This window comes from Physella acuta, unplaced genomic scaffold, assembly GCF_028476545.2.
Source record: "Physella acuta isolate Inbredline_101_S28 unplaced genomic scaffold, ASM2847654v3 ptg000508l, whole genome shotgun sequence".
NCBI lineage: Eukaryota > Metazoa > Mollusca > Gastropoda > Physidae > Physella > Physella acuta.
The window spans coordinates 134,793-160,863 of record NW_026732027.1 but is presented as its reverse complement, the minus strand read 5'-3'; the positions used below and the strand labels follow the sequence as shown (position 1 = coordinate 160,863).

Genomic DNA, 26,071 nt, shown 5'->3' with positions numbered 1-26,071 from the left:
ACAGAAACCCCGCTTGCTTTAGGATCTGGAATGCCTTCACGTCGTTCAACTGCCTGGCTATGTCCAGAGGTGACTGACCTAGACTGTTCCTCAGGCCCAGAAAACAGTCCTTCAGACTCACCCCACAGCTGGCCTTGAGGTAGTACCTGAACACCCTCAGATCGTCGTTGTCGTCTGCTGATGAATGGGTCGCTGTATTAGGGATACCTTGTAAATTTACTGCTGGATTATTGATGCCTAATTCACCTGCTGCTTCAATAGCTGGAGTAGGGATATATTGTTCAATTACTTCTGGATTAGCTAGATGATGAATAATTTGTTCATTTACTGCTGGATTATTGATGCCTAGTTCACTTGCTGCTATAATAACTGGAGAATGGATACCGTGTTCAATTACTGCTGGATTAGCTGGATTATCGATTCCTTGTACACCTGCTGCTTCAATAGCTGGATTAGGGATACCTTGTTCAATTACTGCTGATTTAGGTGGATTAGGGATACCTTGTTCATTTGACGCTGATGAAGTTTGTTCGTGTTGAAGATTTAAATGTAGGGTGTGTTGCTTGATTTCAATATTTAATGGTTGGATAGACGTCTCACTGCCAATACCTAAGCCGGAAGTATTAGGTTCCATTTGAATATCTACAGCTATGGTATTAAGTTCCCTGTGAATGTCTAAAGCTGTGGCATTCGGTTCCCCTTTACTATGTAGAAGTGGAATAGCTGGTTCACCGTGTGGTTCAATTTGATTGTCTGAAACTGGAGCAATTTTTTCACTTTCTTCAACGGTTGGTAGGGCTCCCGATGGTAGGGTTCCCGATGGTAGGGTTCCCGATGGTAGGGTTTGTGATGGTAGGGTTCCCGATGGTAGGGTTCCCGATGGTTGGGTTTGTGATGGTAGGGTTCCCGATGGTAGGGTTCCCGATGGTAGGGCTCCCGATGGTAGGGTTTGTGACGGCAAGGCTCCCGAAGGTTGGGCCTCTGACGTTATAGTTTCTGATGGTAGGGTTTCTGACGGTAGGTTCTCCGACTTCAGGGCTACTGACGGTATGGTTTCTGACAATAGGGTTTCCGATGGTTGGGTTCCTAGTGGTTGGGACTCTGACGGTAGGCGTTCGAATGGTATGGTTCCTGGTGGAGTATCTAATGGCAACGTAATGAGAGGATGGGTTCTCAATGTGGTACACATTTGCAATTCGTTTAGTGAAACTATGTCAGATTCTCGTTTAGCTTTCTTTGAATGTGGCAACCCTTCTAGATCCATCGTTCAGCTCTTTCAGTAGATTAGAACTTACGACTTTACGTACACATGTAACGTTGAAAAAAATCGACGAATAGGGGAAGTAACTTGAATTTTATTATGGACGACCACATCTACAGGATCTAGAAGAAATAAAAGAAAGATAGTGAAATACTTAGAAGGAAATAAACCCAAAATAGCTGATTGTTTTTAATCCATGAGGAATAATGCACGTTTACCATATAAGTTGCCGCTATTTCAAAATGCATCTGCGGAACGCTTCGATTATTTATCCTTACTGTCAGTTTAAACTAGTCGGCGTTCTATCACCGATCAATAACAATAACATGAAGGTAAGAGTTGTGGCGGGTGTGCCACACCTGGCCCAGCTAAGCAAAAGTGTGAAGCCCCACCCCCCCCCCCCCCACACACACACACACCTAGCACACGTAAAGCCCGACCCTTCTCTGACATTACACACGTGTAAAGCCCGACCCCCCCCCCCACCCCCAGCGTGACATTTCACACGTACACAGAGCAACCCTACAGTGATTCTCTAATCAATGTTTCCCGAGAAAAACATTTCACTTAGTCCTTATAAGAAGGCGTGGCCTAGAAGAAGAGACCAAACCCCAACTTACGCCTTAAGGCTGCCTGTTCGATTAATATCGATTTTTTAAGGTGGTAAACTCTATTCGTAGATAACATAATAAGCAAGCAAGTAGTTTGCTGCTTTTTATTTTTTTATTGGATGTGACACATACAGTACACATGTAATCAACACCACTTTGTAATAAAGGAAACATTTTAATATTTTACAAAAATCGGACACATTTATGTATAAATATAAAAACACATTGTTTATTTTTTAAATTTTAAATTTTAAAATTCTGCATTGATTTTTTTGTTCCTTAAATACACCGTTTTCCAAGTCTTGAGAGATCAATACAAGTTTTTAATCTCAAAACAACGCCCCACCATCAGATGCACAAAAGAATAAAGCACATTATAAAAAGTAAACAAATCTCATGTTTAGACAACTGTGATGACATGACTTAAAAATGTCAATGCACAAAAAAAGTCTGTAATTCAAATTAAATTGCTTTCAATTTACATCCAGCATGGCGATTTTCCAAATTCAGTGAGCCACAACGTCATCTGGTCAATTCGTCTGGACGTGACGTCAGGATATTAATAAAAATTCTAACGACTTGTAACAGTTGAATCAAAAGTAAACTCAAGCGGACATTAAAAATACCGCAGTGACTTGTACAAACACACTGGACTTATTTTAGCATCATTATAAAACATGTACAATGGCGAATTCCAAGATGAGAATTAACTCTTTTCGGTATTGCTATACAAAGTTAGATAATTTAAATAAAAAAACATATTTAATCTATGTATAAAATACATCTCAAATCTTTCAAGATGGTAGTGTTTTATAGCGAGATATAGTATCAGAATCGATGATACATAGTAACGTAGCATCAATTGACCAACACAAAGCCCCTAGATGTTTCTTGGTTTTTTAATTGATCTTTGTACACAACCTGTATCAGCGACAGCTTACTATCTTCATCGTGGAAAGAATCATCAAACTGTCCTACCCCCATCCCTCCAATTTCCAAACTCACAAAGACATGTAAGTTGCCTCCAAGAATCGGCTTCCACCAGATTATCAAATGATCTAGAAAACCTTCATTGGGTCGTGTTGAAGACCTAGGGCGGTCTTTAGCGCTTCCACAACATCAGTATTATCCAGGCTTTGAGCTAAATTTAGATACACGTTTCCATCCGGGTCGTCAAGATTGACCTCAGCCCCCGCAGCAATCAGCGTCTTGACCATGTCCACGTCTGACATCATGATAGCCTTGTGTAGGGCTGTCAAACAGCTGCTGTTGGCGGCGTTGACGCATGCGCCTCGCCCCAACAGCTCCTGCAGGATGGGTAGCCGTCCCGCTTCGCTGGCGACAATGGCGGCCGTGTTGCCATCAAGGTCACGCTGCTCAAGGTCAGCCGTGGGGAGAAAAAGTTTCACCAGGTCAAGGTCACCGGCTCGGATGACGTCAAACAAAACGGGGTTCCCTTCTCTATTCGTGACGTCGTTAACGTCTGCGCTAGCTTCTATCAAACTTTTTATAATTAAAACTAATTTTGGTTTCTCGTCTTCTAGGAAGTCGGCAAAATTTTCGCAACAAGCTTTCTCGCCAGACAGCACATTGGTGTAGCGAGCTACACACGAAACTAGAGAAGAATTTCCGTACACGTCTTTCAAATTGGCGTCAGCTTCATAAAATAGTAAACTCTTCACCATCTCAACTGATCCATGTGCTGACCCTATCATCAACGCTGTATCTCCATTTGTGTTTATCTGATTCACATCCGCTCCTCTCGCTAGCAAAGCCTCTACGCAGCTGACGTCATTCTGCTCAGCTGCTATAATTAGCGCGGAGTTCCCCGATTTGTTTTTGTGATTCAAGTCAACGTTAAAATCCAACAGGAAGTTGACGGTTTCTAACCTTGACCCTGCTACAGCCGCTAACAAAGCTGTCTCACCTTCAGAGTTCACCATGTTAACATCAGCCCCTGCTTGTGTTAACATTTGTACGACATCCATACTGCCGTTCATTGATGCTAAAATTAACGCTGTGTTTCCATTCTGGTCTATGATGCTTACATCCGCTCCTCTTTCTAGAAGACATCTAACGCTTGTTGTAAACTTTCCTGAAACAGCTTTAAGTAAAGCTGTCTGTCCTTCACGATTCTTAAAATTAACTAAAGCGCCGTTGTCTATTAATAAATTTAATATTTCACTATCATTTCGCATGGTAGCTAAAATTAAAGCAGTGTCCCCTACATGATCTGGAAGATTAACGCACGCATTGTTAGCCAAAAGTAATGAGATAATCCTCAAATCAGCGAACACTACAGCTAGATGTAAAGCTAACTTGCCGTTGCAGATTTTACCAAACCCCGCTCCCGCTTGAAGCAGACGTTGAACTCCTTGAAGATGGTTCATCCTTACAGCCCGCATCAAGAACGTTTCTTGTCCAGGGGTGTTCTGATCTTTCAAAATTTGGATCAACATGTCTTCGGGGTGTTACAAAATTTCTGAAACCAGACTGTCAGATAAACGCAAGTCTTTGTCGCGGACTCCCCTTAACAGAATAGTAAACAACTCGATATTTTTCGCCCGAAGAGCGTCAATAAACATAGCTTCTGTGTAGTAGCTACCAGCCTCAACAAGGGCGATAACTGCTGGCAAATCATTTCTCTCAATAGCTAACATCAGCGCGTTCCTGCCCAAGCTATTTCGTGCGTTGATGTTAACCCCTAGCGTGCTACAGATGACCACGAGACGTGTTAACCCTTCACTGGCCGCCACTGAGATCTCAAGAACTTGGTCATCTACACTGTCGAATGGGAACCTGACTTGGTCGTTCCTGAAATAAATGCCAGACGTTTTATTCCATCGGTTATGAAATCTTGGTCGTCTGAAATATAAAGGACAATACGAGTTATTTTATGCATATACTGGTGTTACTGTTGTGTCGTGGTTATGATTAAGTACTGGAAATGACTTAAGAGTATGGCTAGTCTTAGAGCAAGGGGTAGGTTGGTAATACTAACAAACAGTGGCGTCGCTAGGTCGGGTGTCACCCGTTGCGGCACCTCATGGTGTCATCCCCCCCCCCCTTTTTGTCTGTGTTAATTTTGCTGTTGGTTTCACCCTCCCCCCCCCCCCCTCCCCGGTAAAAGCTTTAAAGTGTTCACATTTAATCTAAGGATGTTATCTAAAATCGGTTGATAATACAGCTGGGTGTAGCATTGATTTCTCTGACAAGTTGACCCAATATCTAGTTGACGTACTGACCAGTTGACAAGTTGACCTCCTGACCAGCTGACCAGTTGACCTACTGACCAGCTGACCAGTTGACCTACTAACCAGCTGACCAGTTGACCTACTGAAAAGCTGACCAGTTGACCTACTAACCAGCTGACCAGCTGACGTACTAACAAGCTGACCTACTGACCAGTTGACCTTCCAACCAGCTGACCTACTGACCAGTTGACAAGTTGACCTACTAACCAGCTGATCAGTTGACCTACTGAAAAGCTGACCAGTTGACCTACTAACCAGCTGACCAGCTGACGCACTAACCAGCTGACCTACTGACCGGTTGACCTATATACTCACGAGGCACCAGCTTCCAGTAGCGCGTCTCTAGCAACCCTGTCATCATCTCTGATCGCCACTGCCAAGGCCGTCTCCCCTCGGTCATTCGTGGCGTTGACCTCTGACCCGAGGTCAAGTATACCAGGTACACCCCTATACCTGGCCTGCTCTACAAGCTGAAATACTGTCAGGTTTGGGTTAGGGCTGACGGCTTCAGTTTCACGCGTGTTGCTGTCTCCAAAGTTAGATTTTGTCGTTGAATTCCATCCCATGTCTTCATCGGAATCAGAGTTTCCAATCGACTCGGATGTATCCGTACTAACTTCTAATTTTTGAATACTTGATTGATCGGAATCGGAGTTTCCATCCGTATTAACTTCTAATTTTTGAATACTAGACTTGGTTTCATAAAAATTATCCTTCGTAAGAAATTCATCACAATTTTCCACCTCAAACTTCTCGTCGGCTTTTGCTTTCATTAAATTGGAGAATTCCGATAAATCAAACGCATCGGTTTTTCCCGCTAGTTTGTTTATTAGTGTATTTTTATCGCTATCCTCCCCATAAAAGTTGTCACAATTTGCATCACAGACGTTTCTAGAACATTCTCCACAATTCGCGTCCGTTTTAATGTCGTATGTATTTGTCGCATCTCCGCACACTTCTCTCAGAATGTCCTCTATGACTTTGCTAATGTCGTCATAAATGGTCTCTACTGTGACGTCCAAATTTTTTACATCGAGAAATGTTATGACATCATTGGGGCTAAAATCTGTTGCAGGTTCGGAGCCGCATGGGTTAAGGCCGTCTAAATGTGTGGTAACTAAGGTGTTAATAGAAACTGTAGAATGCAACGTCTTTACATGGGATTCAGTGGCAGCAATAGTTGTAGCTTCTTTAGCTGTGTCTTCTAGAATGTTAACACCATCTTTAGTTGATGTGCCGTTTATAATGTTAACAACATCTTTGGTTGATGTGTCGTCTATAATGTTAACACCATCTTTAGTTGATTTGCCCTCTATAATGTTAACAACATCTTTAGTTGCTGTGCAGTCTATAATGTTAACACCATCTTTAGTTGCTGTGCCATCCACAATGCTAACACTATCTTTAGTTGCTATGCCGTCTATAATGTTAACACCATCTTTAGTTGCTATGCCGTCTCTAATGTTAACACCATCTTTAGTTGCTGTGACGTCTATAATGTTAACACCATCTTTAGTTGCTGAGCCGTCTATAATGTTAACAACATCTTTAGTTGCTATGCCGTCTCTAATGTTAACACCATCTTTAGTTGCTATGCCGTCTCTAATGTTAACACCATCTTTAGTTGCTGTGACGTCTATAATGTTAACACCATCTTTAGTTGCTGAGCCGTCTATAATGTTAACACCATCTTTAGTTGCTGAGCCGTCTATAATGTTAACACCATCTTCTGAAGCGATGCTACCATCCTCTATAGTAGCAGCATATGTATTGCTACCATCAACATGATTAGCGACACCTAAGGGGTTAACTTTGCTCATGTCTTCAGGGGTAAAGACGTCACTTGTGGGTGGGGGTGAGAACGTGAGCTCTATAAGTTACTCACACACAAAAAACAAGAACTTTTAAAGTGTGATTTAGGCGTGGAATTCTACATCGAGTCTTACACGAAATAAGGTGTCTGATCTAAAACAAAACAAAACATGACTGTAATAATATAACATGGATTCCCTATGTATTATACAATGAAATTATAGGCTTTAAGAAGCTGGTTAAAAGACTGGTGTGGGGAGGGGGGTGCGGGCTGAACCGGGTGACACCAACCAAAAGGGGCAGGGGTGAAACAACAACGAAATCTAGCTAATTTTTAATGAAAAAGAGTGCTTTTCTATTTACTTTATTAGCTTGTTAAAGTTATATACATCATTGAGTACAGGGTAACACCATTCAAGATGATGGAGAGGGGGGGGGGGGGCACACAACACATTATCTCTAGTCTAAATATATCATTTACATAGTTGTTAATGTGGAGTGACACCATAACTGACAGATCCGGGTATCACGTGGTGTCATCTGACCTAGAGACGATGTATGACAAAGTAATGGGGTTTAGAAAGTCTTATGTCAAACTTTTGCATTGAGTTTTGTTTAAACTTTTTTTCAGTTAGTTTGGATATAAAATAAGTAGTTACAGTCAAGAGAAATAATAATTGATCAACATAAACTTGACGCGGTTCAGTTAATATTTTAGACAGATAGACCGGTTTAAAAAAAAATTACTTCCTATCTGGTTTAGAGTGGGGGAGGGGGGAAGAGTGCTTATAAGCGAGAGAGGGTAGTGAAGTGTTACATCAGTTTGGTGGTAGAAATTATTGTGATAGTTTGACAATGGGCAGTGCTTGATGGGGGAGGGGGGGAGGGGGGGGGGGGAATAAACATGCGACTTCATCTATGGACGACCTTTAGACCACACAAACATTGACCACAATTCATAGACTACACAAACATAGACCAAAATTTATAGATTACACAAACATAGACCACAACTCATAGACTACACAAACATAGACCACAATTCATAGACTACACAAACATAGACCACAATTCATAGACTACACAAACATAGACCACAATTCATAGACTACACACACATAGACCACAATTCATAGACTACACAAACTTAGACCACAATTCATAGACTACACAAAAATAGACAACAATTCATAGACTACACAAACATAGACCACAATTCATAGACTACACAAACATAGACCACAATTCATAGACTACACAAACATAGACCACAATTCATAGACTATACAAAAATTACTTTAATGTTTGTAATGTTTAAAAAAATGGTATCAATTACATGTAAGTCTTTAACATAAAGTTAAAACTCGTTTTATTTTAACTGTCCTTATACATCACAAATATACAACCAACACTGAACTTTATTAAAGACCTTTGTACATCACAAAATGTAATACTTCTAAAGCTAAATACCATGAGTTTAATACTCACCGCATCACACTCGCCGTTCTTTCTGATCCTGTTGGTCGAAAACTAAAACAACTTAATCTTAAACCCGTTTAATCCGGTTTTATAAGAGGTCCGCAGTGTCGACAGCTAGTACACAGCTAGTACACACTGAGTACACACTGTGTACACACTGTGTACACGCTGTGCCGCAACACGAAAGAAATGAAGTCTTAAACCCAAAGAAGGAAGTTATATTGAACTACTTATTCTATTCTTTACAGCCTATGTTGTACTTTTACGATTCGATTTGATTCGGTTGTTTGAATACGACACGAAGTTCTCTTGTTTTTTTCATTTAACATTGTGTGTATTTGGCAAAGTTTTATATTGACGTCTCAAGTATGATAAATATTTGTCTATCGAAGCAGTTTTTACTACTGTAACTGAGAATAAATATGTTATATAATTATTTATTGCAGCTTTATATGCGGACGCTATTTCAGAAAAAATTGTGAACAATCTTATTACGTGAAATTACAACTCAAAGTTTTAAAATTAGGGTAAATTAACAGACCTTTCTCCTTTTCTCCTCAAGTCAACTTTAGTTTTTCAACAAAATTGACATGTCTGCAGTCCAAACCACTTTCCTAGAAATGACCGGTCGATACATTACTATGCTAACATTTATTTAAAGAATCGGGAATTACCGAAATGTTTTTTTGTCTAATGAAATGCTTGTGATATTTTAAACTTTAGTTCAATTCCCGTTTGTTTTTAGAAGAAAGAAGTCAACTGTGAATAAGTACTCAGCTTAACTTATACTTTGGGTTTGTTTAAATTTCATCAGTACAGAATTCATAACAGATTGTTGTTTGTGTTTCAATTGTTGCAGTTTCACTTTTTATCTAAACATATTCTGTGTTTATGTACCAGAAAGATCTAATGACAAATAGGTTGGAAACACTGTGATAAACCTACAGAGAAAAATTGTACTAAAATCATACACTGGATATAAGTAAACCAGCTGCATACCCGTGCTCCGCCACGGTGAATCATTTTATTCCTTCAGTGCACCTAGCAACGCGTATACCCGTGTTTCGCCAAGGTAGGGATATGGATATTAGAGTTTAGACACACCATCAAGGTCACACACACAATCAAGGTCACACACAATCAAGGTCACACACAATCAAGGTCACACACAATCAAGGTCACACACGATCAAGGTCACATGCACACTCAAGGTCACATGCACACTCAAGGTCACACACTCTCAAGGTCACATATCCAATCAAGGTCACATACACTCAAGGTCACACACCGTATTGGTCATCAACACAATCAAGGTCAAACACACCATCAGGGTCACACACATCATCAAGGTTACATACACCATCCAGGTCACCAACATAATCCATGTCACCCAATCCATCCGTAAAGTAACCCACACCATGTGTTGTATACTACAGACTTATTATTGATGTTGTATTGAAGCAAGAGACACAAAAAATAGCACATTGGACATCGTTAACTTGATAGAACTTTTATTATTACTCTCAAAATAAAATGACAAGCTCGACCAACTCAAAGCTTGATAACTGGCTACTGGGTGGGTAACAGTTGCCTTCCGTAGTGTCTAGTTGTCAGCTGAGTCACTGTCAAAGTTGACATTTCTCTAAAAGGGAAAAAAAACATTATACCAAAGGATTATGTTATTATTTTAATTTTGTTTCCTAGCTGATAAAAATAAATATTTTTTTTTTTTGGAACTGCCCCTGAACGAAATAGAATGTATGTATTTAAGAAAATATATACAACACCCGGAAAATTTAGTCCGACCCCCCCCCCCCCCAAAAAAAAAAAAGTTTTAAGTCCCCCCTCCCGTAGGTAAAAACGTCTGAAAGAAACACTGGGCGTGTCATGAAATTCCTCTTCTTCTCCGCCCAGCAACCTAATACCTACGACACACCTATCTGATTATGTTATGAACATACTTACGTTCTCGGGCGAGCGTTTGTCAACATCTCTAAAGAAATAACCGCCAGAGGATTTAGGTGAGTCTATAGAGTCATCAGTGAGACCGATCTGTAAAAGAACACATTTGTTTGACTTTTCTTGTTTCATTTATTTGCTGCACGTTTCTGTTTCACTCATTTGTTTCACTTATTATTTTTATTTTTTATTCCACTTATTTGTTTCACTTACTAATTTTATTTTTTTATTCCACTCAATTGTTTCACTTATTAATTTTATTTTTTATTCCACTTATTTGTTTCACTTACTAATTTTATTTTTTTATTCCACTCAATTGTTTCACTTATTAATTTAATTTTTTTATTCCACTCATTTGTTTCATCTATTAATTTGATTTTTTATTCCACTCATTTGCTTCACGTTTTCTATTTCACTTAATTGTTTCGCTAATTTCACTTATTATTTATTTTTATTTCTTTCACTTATTCTTTTCACCTATATATTTCATTTATTTATGTGGTTATTTTTTAAATTGATTGATACATATCTAAAATAAATAGCAAATAAAAAATATAACATTAGAATATGTAAATGTATGATTAAATAATCAGTTGGTTTTTTTTTTAATTTAATTAAATACAATGTTCAACATACGTCAGGAGCAGTAAATCCAAGCGAACAAAAGGCTACTAGACACACTAATACGATGACAATCTTCATATTGACTGGAAAAAAAAAATACCAAAGTTAAAAATCAACATTGACTTAAATAGTTCTGTTGAATGTTTTTTTTTAAAGTTAAGTCACAAAATGATATATATTTGTCAAATAATATTTAATTTATTTAGAGAGTACTTTGATCTTTCAAGAATAAGCCGGAGCTAAAAAAAAATTAGTTTTTTTGGTTTGGGTCAATCGACATCGTATATCTTTATATTTAATAACATTCATATGCAAACATTTTCTGAAACTTATAAATTAAATATCTAATTCCAATTGACCTTTTTATTTTTGTAATTACAAACCAACATCTTATTTTTTATTAAGAAAGATAATAAAACCTAGCTATATAAAGCAAATATTTTTAAACTTTATAATAATAATATGAGTTAAAATGCTTTGAAAGTTAAAAATAATTAATAAAACTTCCTTTCTTTCACAAAAGCATTGATTGGTAAAATGAGTTAGAGATGTTATCAAACCAGGCAAGTTTCATTTATTTTATTTTCAGAATATTATTGTTAAGTTATTGTTTTATTTTATTTCTGTTTTTATTCGATATAGCAAATTTATGTTCGCAAAACCACCACCTCTTAGGACTAAAAATATTCACTTTAAAATAAGTCGTAAACAAATGATATAATAGGCATGAAAGTCTATGTAATCATACTAAATTTTTGAAAAAATATTTTTAAAATATTGCAAGCGATAAAATAATAATTACATTTGTAAAAATTCAAGTCGTTTGGGAACAATCTATTGCACTCTTTTTAATATTTTTGTATCGAATAGCGTTTAGAATTATTTTATCTATTCTGATATTTTCAAAAACTGCCCTCAACCTCTGCTTGAAGTCAACCGGAATGGCCAGGGAGAGTAAACCAATGAATGTCAGAACAATTATTCTCCATGATAAAAATACACAATAGTGATCTATGGTGTATAGCGTTGTATTGTATTTATATTAAATAATATAACATCCCCAATCACCACAAAAAAATTCCTCTAGTAATCCAAATTAAAAATAAAAGTGCTTGCTAATTTACTATTATATTACTAATAATTATTTCTTTGGCTATTTCTAGCCTTAATGATAAAGGAAGTAATTTGGTACTTATTACAAAAATGCTATTAAGAATTCAATTTTTGTTGAAAAATATGCTTTTTGGTAACACGAATTTTGAACCATTTGGAACCAGCTTTTCAAGTCTATTCTAAGCAGGGTAAGTAATTATTAATTATCAGCCGAGTAGAATTTAAGATCGGTCATACAAGGATAACACAGTCTACATAAAATAATCACTCAAACAATACATTTCACATACACACACACATATATATTATGTATATATATATATATATATATATATATATATATATATATATATATATATATATATATATATATATATATATACATATATAACACTTACCCGATGCTGTGAAAAATTTCCAGATGCTCATGAACGTTGACAAATGGACGATATAATGTTGGACAGAAAAGTAGTAGCTTTTATGGGAAAGTCGTCTTTTCAAATTATTCAAGAGTACCCACATTGCCGTCTTTTTATCTTATTCATTAGAACCTTTGCTGTCTTCTTTTCAAAGTATTCAACACCATTCCAAAGTACTCAATTATATGCGCGGTCTCTGATCACACGCATCGATTATAATCGTGGAAGTTACCTACGGGCTGATTAATATTTATTGATCAGATAGTAGTGCAAGGAGTGTGCAACATATTGCCATACACCAACCCCTAAAACAGAGGCGTAGCGACCCTTCCCGGCGCCCGGGGACAAACTTTCGAGTTGCATCCCCCCCCCCTCAAGGTTTCGAATTGCCCCCCCCTTCCCCCTCGAACTTTCAATTTGCACCCCCCCCCCTCAAGCTTTCAATTATTTTTCCAACCCATTTTGGCGCCCCATAAGGTCGGCGCACGGGGACATATGTCCCCAACCCGCCCCCCGCCCCCTCGCTACGCCTCTGCCCTAAAACAATTAGTGGATTGTTGTGTAAGGAGTGTGCAACATATTGACATACACCAACCCCTAAAACAATTAGTGGATTATGGTGTAAGGGGTGTGCAACATATTGACATACACCAACCCCTAAAACAACTAGTAGATTGTGGTGTGTGGAGTGTGCAACGTATTGACATACACCAACCCCTAAAATAATTATTAGATTGTGGTGTAAGGAGGGTGCAAGCTATTGACATACACCAACCCCTAAAATAATTATTAGATTGTGGTGTAAGGTGGGTGCAAGCTATTGCCATACACCAACCCCTAAAACAACTAGTAGATTGTGGTGTGTGGAGTGTGCAACATATTGACATACACCAACCCCTAAAACATTTAGTGGATGGTGGTGTGTGGAGTGTGCAACATATTGACATACACCAACCCCTAAAACATTTAGTGGATGGTGGTGTGTGGAGTGTGCAACATATTGACATACACCAACCCCTAAAACATTTAGTGGATGGTGGTGTGTGGAGGGTGCAACATATTGACATACACCAACCCCTAAAACATTTAGTAGATTGTGGTGTGTGGAGGGTGCAACATATTGACATACACCAACCCCTAAAACATTTAGTAGATTGTGGTGTGTGGAGGGTGCAACATATTGACATACACCAACCCCTAAAACATTTAGTAGATTGTGGTGTGTGGAGTGTGCAACATATTGACATACACCAACCCCTAAAACATTTAGTAGATTGTGGTGTGTGGAGGGTGCAACATATTGACATACACCAACCCCTAAAACATTTAGTAGATTGTGGTATGTGGAGGGTGCAACATATTGACATACACCAACCCCTAAAACATTTAGTAGATTGTGGTGTGTGGAGGGTGCAACATATTGACATACACCAACCCCTAAAACATTTAGTAGATTGTGGTGTGTGGAGGGTGCAACATATTGCTAAACTTTTAAAAATATAATAGAATCTCGTAGAAAATAGAATTGTACACCAAGCGAACCTCAAATAAAATGTGTATAATAGTGCGGAATATTATTAGTACTTTATAAATTCACATGCGTTTTTTGAGAAATCGGAAATAGCTTAAATTACTACTTCCGGTAGAAGTTACTCAAATTTGATAGGAGGCAGAGAATTAGATCTTTTACTTACATGTGAAATTTCATAAATCTATCTGAAATAGTAATCAAGTTATAGGCTTTTGAAAAATTGAAAGTAGAAAAAGTTCCACTTCCGGTTATCGGAAATTGCTGAAAAGTTTATTTGGATCTACTAATTTGATATAATAGTTATATATGAAGTTTCATAAACCTAGCTCAGGGGTCGGCAACCTTTTGGGACCGAAGAGCCAAAAGTTACAATTTACCACATTTTTATTTCAATATAATGATATTATATATATATATATATATATATATATATATATATATATATATATATATATATATATATATATATATATATATATATATATATATATATATATATTGTTGTGTCCCTTACATGTCCCCTGCTTGTGTGTGTGTGTTGTGTGCTTGAGCGACAGGTACCCCTCCCCTTTACTATGGTTGTAGCCCTTGGTTGAGTGTAGTTACATGGAGCGAGAGGTGTTCACGTCAGGTGTGTCAGTTGACGGGTGTCAGAGCGTGTGTCAGTGTGTGAAGTAGTGGTAGTGTGGCTGTGGACGTGGAACGTGGAACGTGGTGTTGAGTATTATATTTATGTTGTAGACCCTTTTGATCTTTTTATTATTTTAGTACTGTATATATTATTAAATATCTTATTATTATTGTTATTATAGATTGTTAGTGTTAGTGTTATCTACTGTTGTATACGTTGTATTTGTCGGTTGTTATTTATATACCCCTAGACCGAAGAACCCAGCATTTATATATATATATATATATATATATATATATATATATATATATATATATATATATATATATATATTTAAAATAAATTGCTTAAAATATGAAACAATATTTATTCATATAAAAACATACACTTGTTTCGCACAAAACATATTAAAGTAGTTAAGCAAGCTCTGCTCAAAATTAGAAACTTTACATTGTTATTAGATCTAAATCTTTAATTACCGAGTATTGCAGACTAGCTGTAACGTACTCAAGTTATCGTGTTTACAGACAGACAGACACACTTACACACACACACACACATGCACACACACACACACACAGAGACAAGATTGCAAAACTATGTTGTTCCGATTCAGGAATGTGTAAAACGTTGAGATTTGCAAAAATCTCGATTTTTTTTTTGCACGATTACAAGACTTTCTCTATACTTCGTATATACGAGAAAGTAAAAAAGAGAAACCAATATAAGTACTTAATGTATTTCACATCGTCCCAGCTAGCAATGAATTTGTAAGTACAAGACATTCACTGTTTAAAACACCGCTTGAAGGTGACCCAAAATATTCGGGGGTGACCCAACGTATTTGGGAAGTGACACTAAATATTAGCGAGGTCACTTTCGACATCCTGGGGGTCACAATCTTCACTTTATAGATCACCCACACCATCCAGTAGGTCACCAACACCATTAGACAGTTACCACCACACAATCCAGGAGACCACCTACATCATCACCACATCATTTATGAGACGACCTACATCATCACCACACCATCCAGGAGACCACCTACATCATCACCACACCATCCAGACCACTAACATCATCACCACACCATCAAAGAGACGACCTACATCATCACCACACCACCCAGTAGACCACCTACATCATCACCACACCATCCAGGAGACCACCTACATCATCACCACACCATCCAGGAGACCACCAACATCATCACCACATCACCCAGTAGACCACCTACATCATCACCACACCACCGAGGAGAACACCAACACCAACATCATCACCACACCATCCAGGAAACCACCTACATCATCACCACACCATCAAAGAGACCACCTACATCATCACCACACCATCCAGGATACCACCCACATCATCACCACATCACCCAGTAGACCACCTACATCATCACCACACCATCCAGGAGACCACCTACATCATCACCACACCATCCAGGAGACCAACTACATCATCACCACACCACCGAGGAGAACACCAACACCAACAACATCACCACACCATCCAGGAGACCACCTACATCATCACCACACCATCCAGGAGACCACCTACATCATCACCACACCATCCAGGAGACCACCTACATCATCACCACACCATCCAGGAGACCAACTACATCATCACCACACCACCGAGGAGAACACCAACACCAACAACATCACCACACCATCCAGGAGACCACCTACATCATCACCACACCATCCAGGAGACCACCAACATCATCACCACATCACCCAGTAGACCACCTACATCATCACCACATCACCCAGTAGACCACCGACATCATCACCACACCATCCAGGAAACCACCAACATCATCACCACATCACCCAGTAGACCACCTACATCATCACCACATCACCCAGTAGACCACCGACATCATCACCACACCATCCAGACCACTAACATCATCACCACATCACCCAGGAGACCACATCATCGGTAGTTCGACCACATACCACAGGTTTTATACTATAGACTTAAAATTTATGTTTCATTGTATTGAAGCAACAGACAAAAAATCAATAGCACATTTGACGCCGTGAACTTGACAGAACTTTTATTATTCCTCTCTAAATAAAAGGACAGGCTCCACCAACTCAAACTTTGAGAACCGTTTTCTGTGCAAGTAACTGTTGCCTCCTCTGGTGTCTAGTTGTCAGTTCAGTCACTGTCAAAGTTGACATCTGCCTAAAAAGGAAACATACAATTATACCAACGGATGCTTTAAATATCATTATATTTTTTCTTAGCCGATAAAACCAAATCTCTTTACTGGATCTAAATTTTTAATTATTGTAAACGAATTTAAGCTTAATCAAACCCTTAGGACAAAGGAAACAGCGGTTACAATAGTGTGTTCTTAGCCATTTACCTATGTTGATACAAGATCTAGGTGTCACTGGCTAATTAAAGGGAGGGGGGTCTAACTTAGTAATACATTGTTTTCTAGACATACTTTTTTTCCTAGACATACTTCTACCTGGCTAACAACGATATGACAACCCCGTCCTATTTTTCAACACAAATAATACTTGTAAAATTGGACCTATTGATCGATGTCAAATCTATGATACATGAAATTCTGCTTCTTCATCCCACTGCAACCTATACGTATGATAAAAATATCCTAAATTATGGTATAAACAGACTTACGTTCTCGGGCGATCGTTTATCAACATTCCTTATGTAGAAGCTTTTGGATTTACTTGTGTCAATATAACCCAAGTCGGTGTCTTGACTGACTATCACCTTCAATACAACATACAACAACACTGACATACTGAACTATAATATAGTATCTATACACAGCAAATATAAAATAAGGTTACGTGAATTTATAATCAAATTTCTTTTCTCTTAAATTTCAATTTTAGACTTACGTTTGGGGCAGCGCACCCAATCGAACAGAAGACAGCTAGACACATCAATATGAGGACAGTCTTCATGCTGGATAGAAAACTTAACATTTCAAATGATTTCAATCAACAATAATAGTAATGTTTTTTATTTCATATTTAAGTTAAATAGACAGTACGTTGATTTAAACAATAAATAAACACAAAGAAAAAGATGTAAAGGCATCACTGAAAATATGTAATTCTGTAAACTGCTATTTAACAAGAATTATTACTGAGCAACATTTATCGTTTTAACATCAATCAAACATTTCCTCAAACAGTAAATAATTCATATTAAGAATAATAATAATAATTATATATATATATATATATATATATATATATATATATATATATATATATATATATATATATATATATATATATATGTTTATATATACAACACTTACACGATGCTGAAAAAAACAAATTTTAATATGCTCAAGAACGTTAACAATTGGATGATATAATGTTGGACAGAAAAGTAGTAGCTTTTATGGACAAGTCGTCTTTTCAAATTATTCACTAGTACCCTCATGGCTGTCTTTTATCGTATTCATTAGAACCCGTATCGTTGTCTTTTAGAACTTGTTCAACACTTGCGCAACATAAAAAAATGCAAATAGTTTTTTTTGTGTTTTTTTTTTGGGGGGGGGGGGGGGGGAGTGTGAATAGTGACAATTGACTTGAAGATGAAAACTCGCTTTGTTCACTTTTGATGCTCTCCTTCGTTCTTCGATCTGATGAAGTGATCTTTGAACGTGTCCCACGTCCTCACTAATGATTAATTAGCAGATAGTGACGTAGAGAAATGGAACCTATTTCCACACACCAGCCCCCGAGTGACATGAATGTTATCTGATTGTGACAGCTGTTGGCGTTAGTGAGACCTTCAACACTTACAGTTTCAAAATTTAGATAGAATAAAATTTAAATTTTAAAAATAGTTTAACCGAATTCTTTTTCACTTAAAAAAGCCAATATGCGTGTTCCTCGTTGAAAAATCAACGTTATGTGAAATTATTAAAACCCTATTATATATATATATATAGTATATTATTATATATCAATACACACATATATATATATATATATATATATATATATATATATATATATATATATATTTAAACTCTTTCTTTTCAAATCCTGCCCTCGTCATTGTTATTGGATTCAATGTTTCACATTATTTGTGGGGTTTTTTTTGTTGTTGTTGAATATGTCTGTTGAAATCTAATTATGTCCTAATGAGTAAAATGTTGTATTATATTAGCTAAACATGTGTGGTGAATATTACGAGTATAGTGGTTATAGTTGCTAGATACTAGATCACTATAAATTATAAACGTTATATAGCTAAAATGTGTAAAGAACTTGATAATTATCATCTTACGTTCCAGGGTGTAAAAAAAATGTCAAACTTCTTTCTTCTTCTTCTTCGTTCTTAATTATTAGTGTTAAAGGAGATCGAGATTTATCTGCCAGTGGGTTCGAACTCGAGACTTTGTTCGAAATTATCAACCATGAGCTTTTTTGCCGACTCGACCACGCCTCCAACACAATTAAGCGTTACGTGTCAACTAGTTTTGCGCCATTGAAGCCATTGACTCCGATTTCAGCCTGCTTTTCTTTTTGGATTTGCTTCCATAGCCTTTGTCCAACCAAGAACAATCTACAAGGCAGCAGTTGTTTAATTTTGGAGTTGTCTCTCCTAGAAGAGTGGCTGTCCCCAGCTAACGAGCCTCATCTGCCCGAGGGTTCGAACTCGAGACTTTTCGGTTTAGCAACCATGAGCTTTACCGACTCGACCACGCCGAACTAATAGCTGGATCATTATAAAAAGTGGGCTCGAATTAAAAACTGACATTTTTTTTTAATTTGGCTTTAAAAACTGGGTTATCATTGAAAATTCGAACTTTATTAAAAACTGGAATTTTAGTGAAAATTGACTTTAATTAAAAGTTTAATTTAATTAAAAACTGGACTACAATTTAAAACTGGAACGTAATTAAATGGGAACAGGATATACAAACATCTGGATAAAGTTCCCGTCGTCTAAGCAAGGTGGAACGGGTATCACGTGGTAAACAACCCGCATCACGTGACCCACGTAACGTGGAGCCCGCATCATGTGGTCAATGCTGGTAACTGATGCATTAAAAAAAAACTTACTACAAGAAATAATGTTACTGATACAAACGACCAAAATTGATGACATTGTTGATTATAATTACCCCATTTGCCATTAACATATTCAAATGAGGAAATGTCAATAGAAATACATTAGTTGTTGACTTTCTGTCAGCGTCAAGAACAAGTTTACAGATGACATGAACAGATGACATAAACAGATGACATGAACAGATGACACGAACAGATGACATGAACAGATGACATGAACAGATGACATGAACAGATAACATGAAAAGATGACATGAACAGATAACATGAACAGATGACATGAACAGATTACATGAACAGATGACATGAACAGTTTACATGAACAGATGACATGAACAGATAGCGTTTTGTGACTCTCTTGCTCGGAGGCAGCATCTTAAGGAATCTTTGCCTTCATAGATTTGTATTAATATAAATAATTATAACATTATAATTATAACATAAAGACTTTGCCTAAAAATTCTTGATCTTCGTCTAAAACCATCAGTAGTTCTGAACTTTCACAAAGTAAAAAAATTTCAAATTGAATTATTTATATTGTTTATCTTTCTCTATGACCTACTCTTCCTCTTCTATAACCATCTCTACTTCTTCTAAAACATTCTTTTTTTCTTCTATATCATTCTCTACGACCTATATATTATTCTTAACCTCTTTTATTTTATTCTCTACCTGTTCTATAACATGCCCTACCTCTTCTATAACATTATCCACATCTTCTATAACATTCTCTACCTCTTCTATAACATTATCCACCTCTTCCATAACATTCCCTACCTCTTCTATAACATTCTCTACCTCTTCTATAACATTATCCACCTCTTCAATAACATTCTCTACCTCTTCTATAACATTCCCTACCTCTTCTATAACATTATCCACCTCTTTTATAACATTCCCTACCTCTTCTATAACATTCCCTACCTCTTCTATAACATTCCCTACCTCTTCAATAACATTCTTTACCTCTTCAATAACATTCTCTACCTCTTCAATAACATTCTCTACCTCTTCAATAACATTCTCTACCTCTTCAATAACATTCTCTACCTCTTCAATAACATTCTCTACCTCTTCAATAACATTCTCTACCTCTTCAATAACATTCCCTACCTCTTCAATAACATTCCCTACCTCTTCTATAACATTCTCTACCTCTTCTATAACATTATCCACCTCTTCAATAACATTCTCTACCTCTTCTATAACATTCCCTACCTCTTCTATAACATTATCCACCTCTTTTATAACATTCCCTACCTCTTCTATAACATTCTCTACCTCTTCTATAACATTCCCTACCTCTTCAATAACATTCTTTACCTCTTCAATAACATTCTCTACCTCTTCAATAACATTCTCTACCTCTTCAATAACATTCTCTACCTCTTCAATAACATTCTCTACCTCTTCAATAACATTCTCTACCTCTTCAATAACATTCTCTACCTCTTCAATAACATTCTCTACCTCTTCAATAACATTCTCTACCTCTTCAATAACATTCTCTACCTCTTAAATAACATTCTCTACCTCTTCAATAACATTCTCTACCTCTTCAATAACATTCTCTACCTCTTCAATAACATTCTCTACCTCTTCAATAACATTCTCTACCTCTTCAATAACATTCTCTACCTTGTCTATAACAATCTGTACCTCTTCTATAGCTATCTCTATTGGCGTTATTAATTTTTATTCCCCCAATCAGCTAAACTTTCAAATCGTTATTTTTAAGCTACACTCAAGTTTGTCATCCCATTGATCTGTCAAGTGTTCAAAGTGTACTCATGCGTGTTGCTATAAAAGTTTTCAATATTTCTTTTATTACAAATATTTCTTCTTCAGTTGAGTCTAGGGTGTAGATTTCATGGTCTAGGGGAGGTAACCAAACATTTATTTTATTACTAATTACGTCCCTTATACCTGTGGCACATTTAGTGCAATACATTGCTCGAGGAAAATAAGACAGGCAGAATAAGAGCGAATAGCGAGTCATTGCTGTGGGCACGTTTCATAACTCACAGTGATCGGTTTTTAAAAAAAAAAGGAAAATGCTACCCTTTCAAACTCTAGCAAACTTTATTCATATTTTATGTAATGGTTATAACAAGACTTGGTAGATTATCTTAAAAAAGAACAATTGAGTATTCCCCTGTATTAAAAATTAAAACAAATTTTCCCTTTCATACGAAAGCCTATTTTGTTGGTTTTTTTTAAGGGGATATAACAAGGCCAGGTAGATTTTCCTGAAAATAATAATTGAGTTGTTTCCCTTATACTTAAAAAAATGTTACCTTCTTTCTTTGTGTTTGTAAGGGGCGGGGTATAACAAGAGTAGGTAGATTTTCTGGAAAAAAATAATTGAGTTGTTTCCCCTATGCTTAAAAATGTTTACCTTTCTATTTTTGTTAGGTTGTAACAAGACTAGGTAGATTTTCTGGAAAACAATAATTGAGCTGTTTCCCTTTTATACTGAAATACTTTTTTTTAACTTTTAATACTTTTGATGCGAAAAATTTTATCGAACCAGAATTTTTAAAAAATGTAATATACAAAAATGAAAAGTAAACTAGTTTACAAACCTCTTTTTTTAAATTGGGGATATAACAAGGCTAGGTAAATTTACTAGAAAAAAATAATTGAGTTGTTTCCCCTGTATAAGGAGAACCATTGTTAACTTTTTAATAAGTTTAAAAAGGAAAATTTTATTAAACTAGATATTTAAAAATTTATTGTAACAGAATAAAACGTAAATGCTAATTTACTTTTTAAAAACTTCATGTTTTTTTTTAAATGCAAAAATGTGATCGCACCTTTTCTTACCGTCCCTCTCATCACAAAACTCCCGTCTGTGTGAGGTCACATACACACGACGTTTACCTTTACTTAACCTCACAAAAAGACCAATCAGCTTAGATTTGGCATACTTATTTACGGAATGTATCGGATACCACTAACAAAAGCACTGCTTTGTTGTTATGGAATGGGAGCTTTCATGGCATGTATGTCATAACATGTCATTTAAACATCCACCTTAGTCTTGACATTTGCAAGGTAAAGATTACTTTAACTAGCTGCAAGATCGATTTTACTGGATCATCTACATGCGTAATTGTTTGCGATTATTACCTACATTTGTGCTAATTAGGAATGACACAAATTATATTACAATTATCAAATTTGTTTAGGAAAACCATTAATTATGTGCTAAAGTTGACAGAATTCATGGTTTAAAAAGTCTGTCCAATGTAAGTATTAAAACAGAGATTCTTTAAAAAAGACATAAGGTATAAACAGGATTATAATGCGAGACGCTAACTAAAGCTAAAGAAACCTCACAAAGGGAATGAATTCATAACTAAATTACAAACACGATAGCTAATATTTACTCTTCTGTTTAAATAGATAAACGGGATGTAGTGAATTCTATTTTTAACTTCACAAACTGGTTTTAGAATATCATAAAAATATAGGAGTGGAAGTCCTAAAATAACCGACTTATTACCCCATGACATAGTTCAACTTTATACACCTTAAACCTGTGGTTATGTCCCCTACGACAGGTGAAATCATTTTATTTAAATTGCAGGTATTTAGTAGGGAAGTAATGAAAGCATTACCCATCAGTACCAAGATGAAAGTAAATTATTTGTCGGCAGTAAAGATTGAGGTTTATAAAAATGGAAATTGCAGCCGTCATTTCCGTGATGTGGAGTGCGTGACACAGTTGTCGTCTGGTGGCCTGTCTGACACACTTCTGTGACCTTGAACTTTACATCCGTGTCGGCAGACAGGAAGTAGATTATCTCTGTCAGGTGCTTGATAGTGACGTCACATGACATCACCAGGTGACATGCTTCTATATCAACTGGTTCTTTGAATGAGTTATGATGTGCTAGATTTTTAGATAGAACTGGCCTCATTTGTCGAGGCCACAGAAACGGTCCGTCTAGTTCGAAAAGGGAACTTTACTGTTTTTATTTAGCTATTAAAGGACACTTTTTCAATAGCCTGAAATAAATCATTTGTTTATAATCACGAGTAAGTTAGTTATCTAGAATTATAATGTATTCTTGGAAAGATTATATTTTTGTAGTCCTGGGCGACCCCTCGTTAACTAAATAGCATTCACTCTAAACATATTAAGAAAGGAAAAAAGACTAGTAACTAGTTATCATTTGGACTAGATTCTTTAATTATAACTGTATACTTACGACTGGTAAAAATGTATATTCGCTAAGGAAAATTTTTTAATAAAATATTTCACCAATCAGCTCAGCCACTTTGTATTAATTAGTAATTAGACTTTTTTTTTTCAACACAAAACTTAATTGAGACTTAGTTTACACAGCCCATAGAAATATGTTTTTACGACAGGCGCAGCTTCTTCTACTCTGATGAAAATGTATGAGATAATCTTCCTAATACCATAAAACTTTCTATAACAGAAAATACAGTCAAAACAAAAGCAATTACTTAATGGTCTTCTGATTTTGTCGTCGGAATGTTTCACATTAATTAATTACACATCCTAACTTTATAGGTATTTGTTTTCGCTTTTTAAATTAAATGTAATTAACATTTCTTTAAAAATGCATTAGTTACAAACAGTGTGAAACAAGACCAACGCCACTACTATAACAATAAACTTTATTAACTATTATTTTGTTACGTCTTTCTGTCAGTTTTTCACCGCGTGCTCTACAATTTAAAAAAATTGTTCACTGACAGCGAAAACGTGAAAGTTACCAAAAATGCTGCTGTCTTTTGTTTTAATCTAAATATAAATTAAATCCTTTGAGAATTAAGGTAATTTATTCCTTTAAAAAATTCTACTCCACAGTTGCTTGTGACCTTCATGCACATGTCATATGTCATATGTCAAAGGCATATATGCACTTGGTATTATTTCCTCACGCAGCTTATTATCTAAATTTACATAAAATAATTTATGAAATGACAGTCTATAGCGACGATGAAGTAGAGTTCACCGGTAATTTTTTAAAGTGGCATTTAAAAGGATTATAGACTATTCTGTCCTTTTTACTTTCGTTACAGTTGACTCAAGGAGATATTTTTTGTGGGTCATGTGGGTGAACATTTTCCAGTAGAAAATTTATGCTAATTTCATGTGTCTTAGAAATGTGAAAACGTGATACTATAGCGAAAGTGTTTGAAGCAATCATGAAGGTTAATCATTTTTACATCTTTTGTAAAGATTCCTGGTTATGTGCTGTTCTAAAATTGATGTTGTCTTTAATCAGATTATTTTAATCTCTACTAGATTTATTATTTAGTGGCCTTATTTTCGTTTGTTATTCGAAAATAATGATGTTACTTTTACGTACATCATTTGCATTTTCTAATTGTGTTAGTTTCACATTCGATTTTTTTTTAATTCAATATTTTCAAACAAAAAAGAATGTAAATGCTTCAAAGTTTGAGCAGTAGACCTACCTTACAATATTTATTTGCATTTTTCTCCAGTATTTAACAACTAAGTCTCTATTCTTATTCTGTAAATTAAATGTGCGCAACTTTAAGCACTTTAATTGTGTATTATACTCATGTCGTAGTTTGTAAACATAGCTTTAGCCATTTTTAATATTTAATATTGTACTCAAATAACAGTGTCTACAGTTTGATGATCAAAGTACTTCACAGCTTTTTCGCCCACCACTAAAATAAAACTGCATCAAAACAGCAGATTGGGGGTCATCTATTTATGACGTCCACACGGTGGAGGGGGGGGGGGTTGTCCAAAACACATCGACTTTCGTGGACGCGTGTGGACTGGGGGGGGGGGGGAGGGTGTTCGGGTCAATGTGGACGTTCACATACAGAATTAAACAACAAAATACTTACATTAGATAATTATAAAAATTAATTTTAAAAAATGCATAAAAATGAAGATTGTACATAAAAACGGAAGTTCTCGTGGTCAATGTATCATACATGTAGCTGTATACCGCCGGACTAAGAAAAAAAGCGATTTTTTTACAAGCAGGATGAAGCGGTGACCGTGGCAATTTTCTAAAACAATTCATAGTATTTCAAACATTTCAGCGTACACAGCGTCCCAGCGCGTTCAATCTTTCAATAAGGAACAATAATTTAGATAGTCTTAGGACATTCACACGGTAAGTTTACACGCAGAAGACTTACTGACATCTTGGAAAAGTTTAACTCCCAAATATTATTTAAGCCAAGTAATAGATGTTATCGAAAATATCAAATCCCTTTTTTACATGATCAGTTAATGTTCGCTTTGC

The 26,071-nt window shown here is 36.3% G+C and overlaps 1 protein-coding gene and 1 long non-coding RNA gene across 3 annotated transcripts; both read right to left on the bottom strand.

Annotated features, from left to right (window-relative positions):
* Positions 1 to 2,917: 2,917 nt before the first annotated feature.
* Positions 2,918 to 6,148, bottom strand: LOC131944763 (ankyrin repeat domain-containing protein 50-like). 2 transcript variants are annotated; one of them, XM_059305575.1, is made up of 2 exons: positions 5,442 to 6,148; positions 2,918 to 4,737 (listed from the first exon to the last, which is right to left on the bottom strand). In XM_059305575.1, exon 2 carries the CDS (start codon positions 4,329 to 4,331, stop codon positions 2,931 to 2,933), a length of 1,401 nt encoding a protein of 466 aa, XP_059161558.1. In that variant the 5' UTR covers positions 4,332 to 4,737; positions 5,442 to 6,148; the 3' UTR covers positions 2,918 to 2,930. The 2 variants fall into 2 exon arrangements, with proteins under 2 accessions (XP_059161558.1, XP_059161557.1); XM_059305574.1 differs by having other exon boundaries at positions 2,918 to 4,686.
* Positions 6,149 to 16,765: 10,617 nt separating this feature from the next.
* Positions 16,766 to 18,077, bottom strand: LOC131944762 (uncharacterized). The gene is made up of 4 exons (XR_009387073.1): positions 18,026 to 18,077; positions 17,598 to 17,664; positions 17,371 to 17,466; positions 16,766 to 16,905 (listed from the first exon to the last, which is right to left on the bottom strand). It is a non-coding gene; the product is annotated as an uncharacterized LOC131944762 (long non-coding RNA).
* Between the last annotated feature and the right edge of the window lie 7,994 nt (positions 18,078 to 26,071).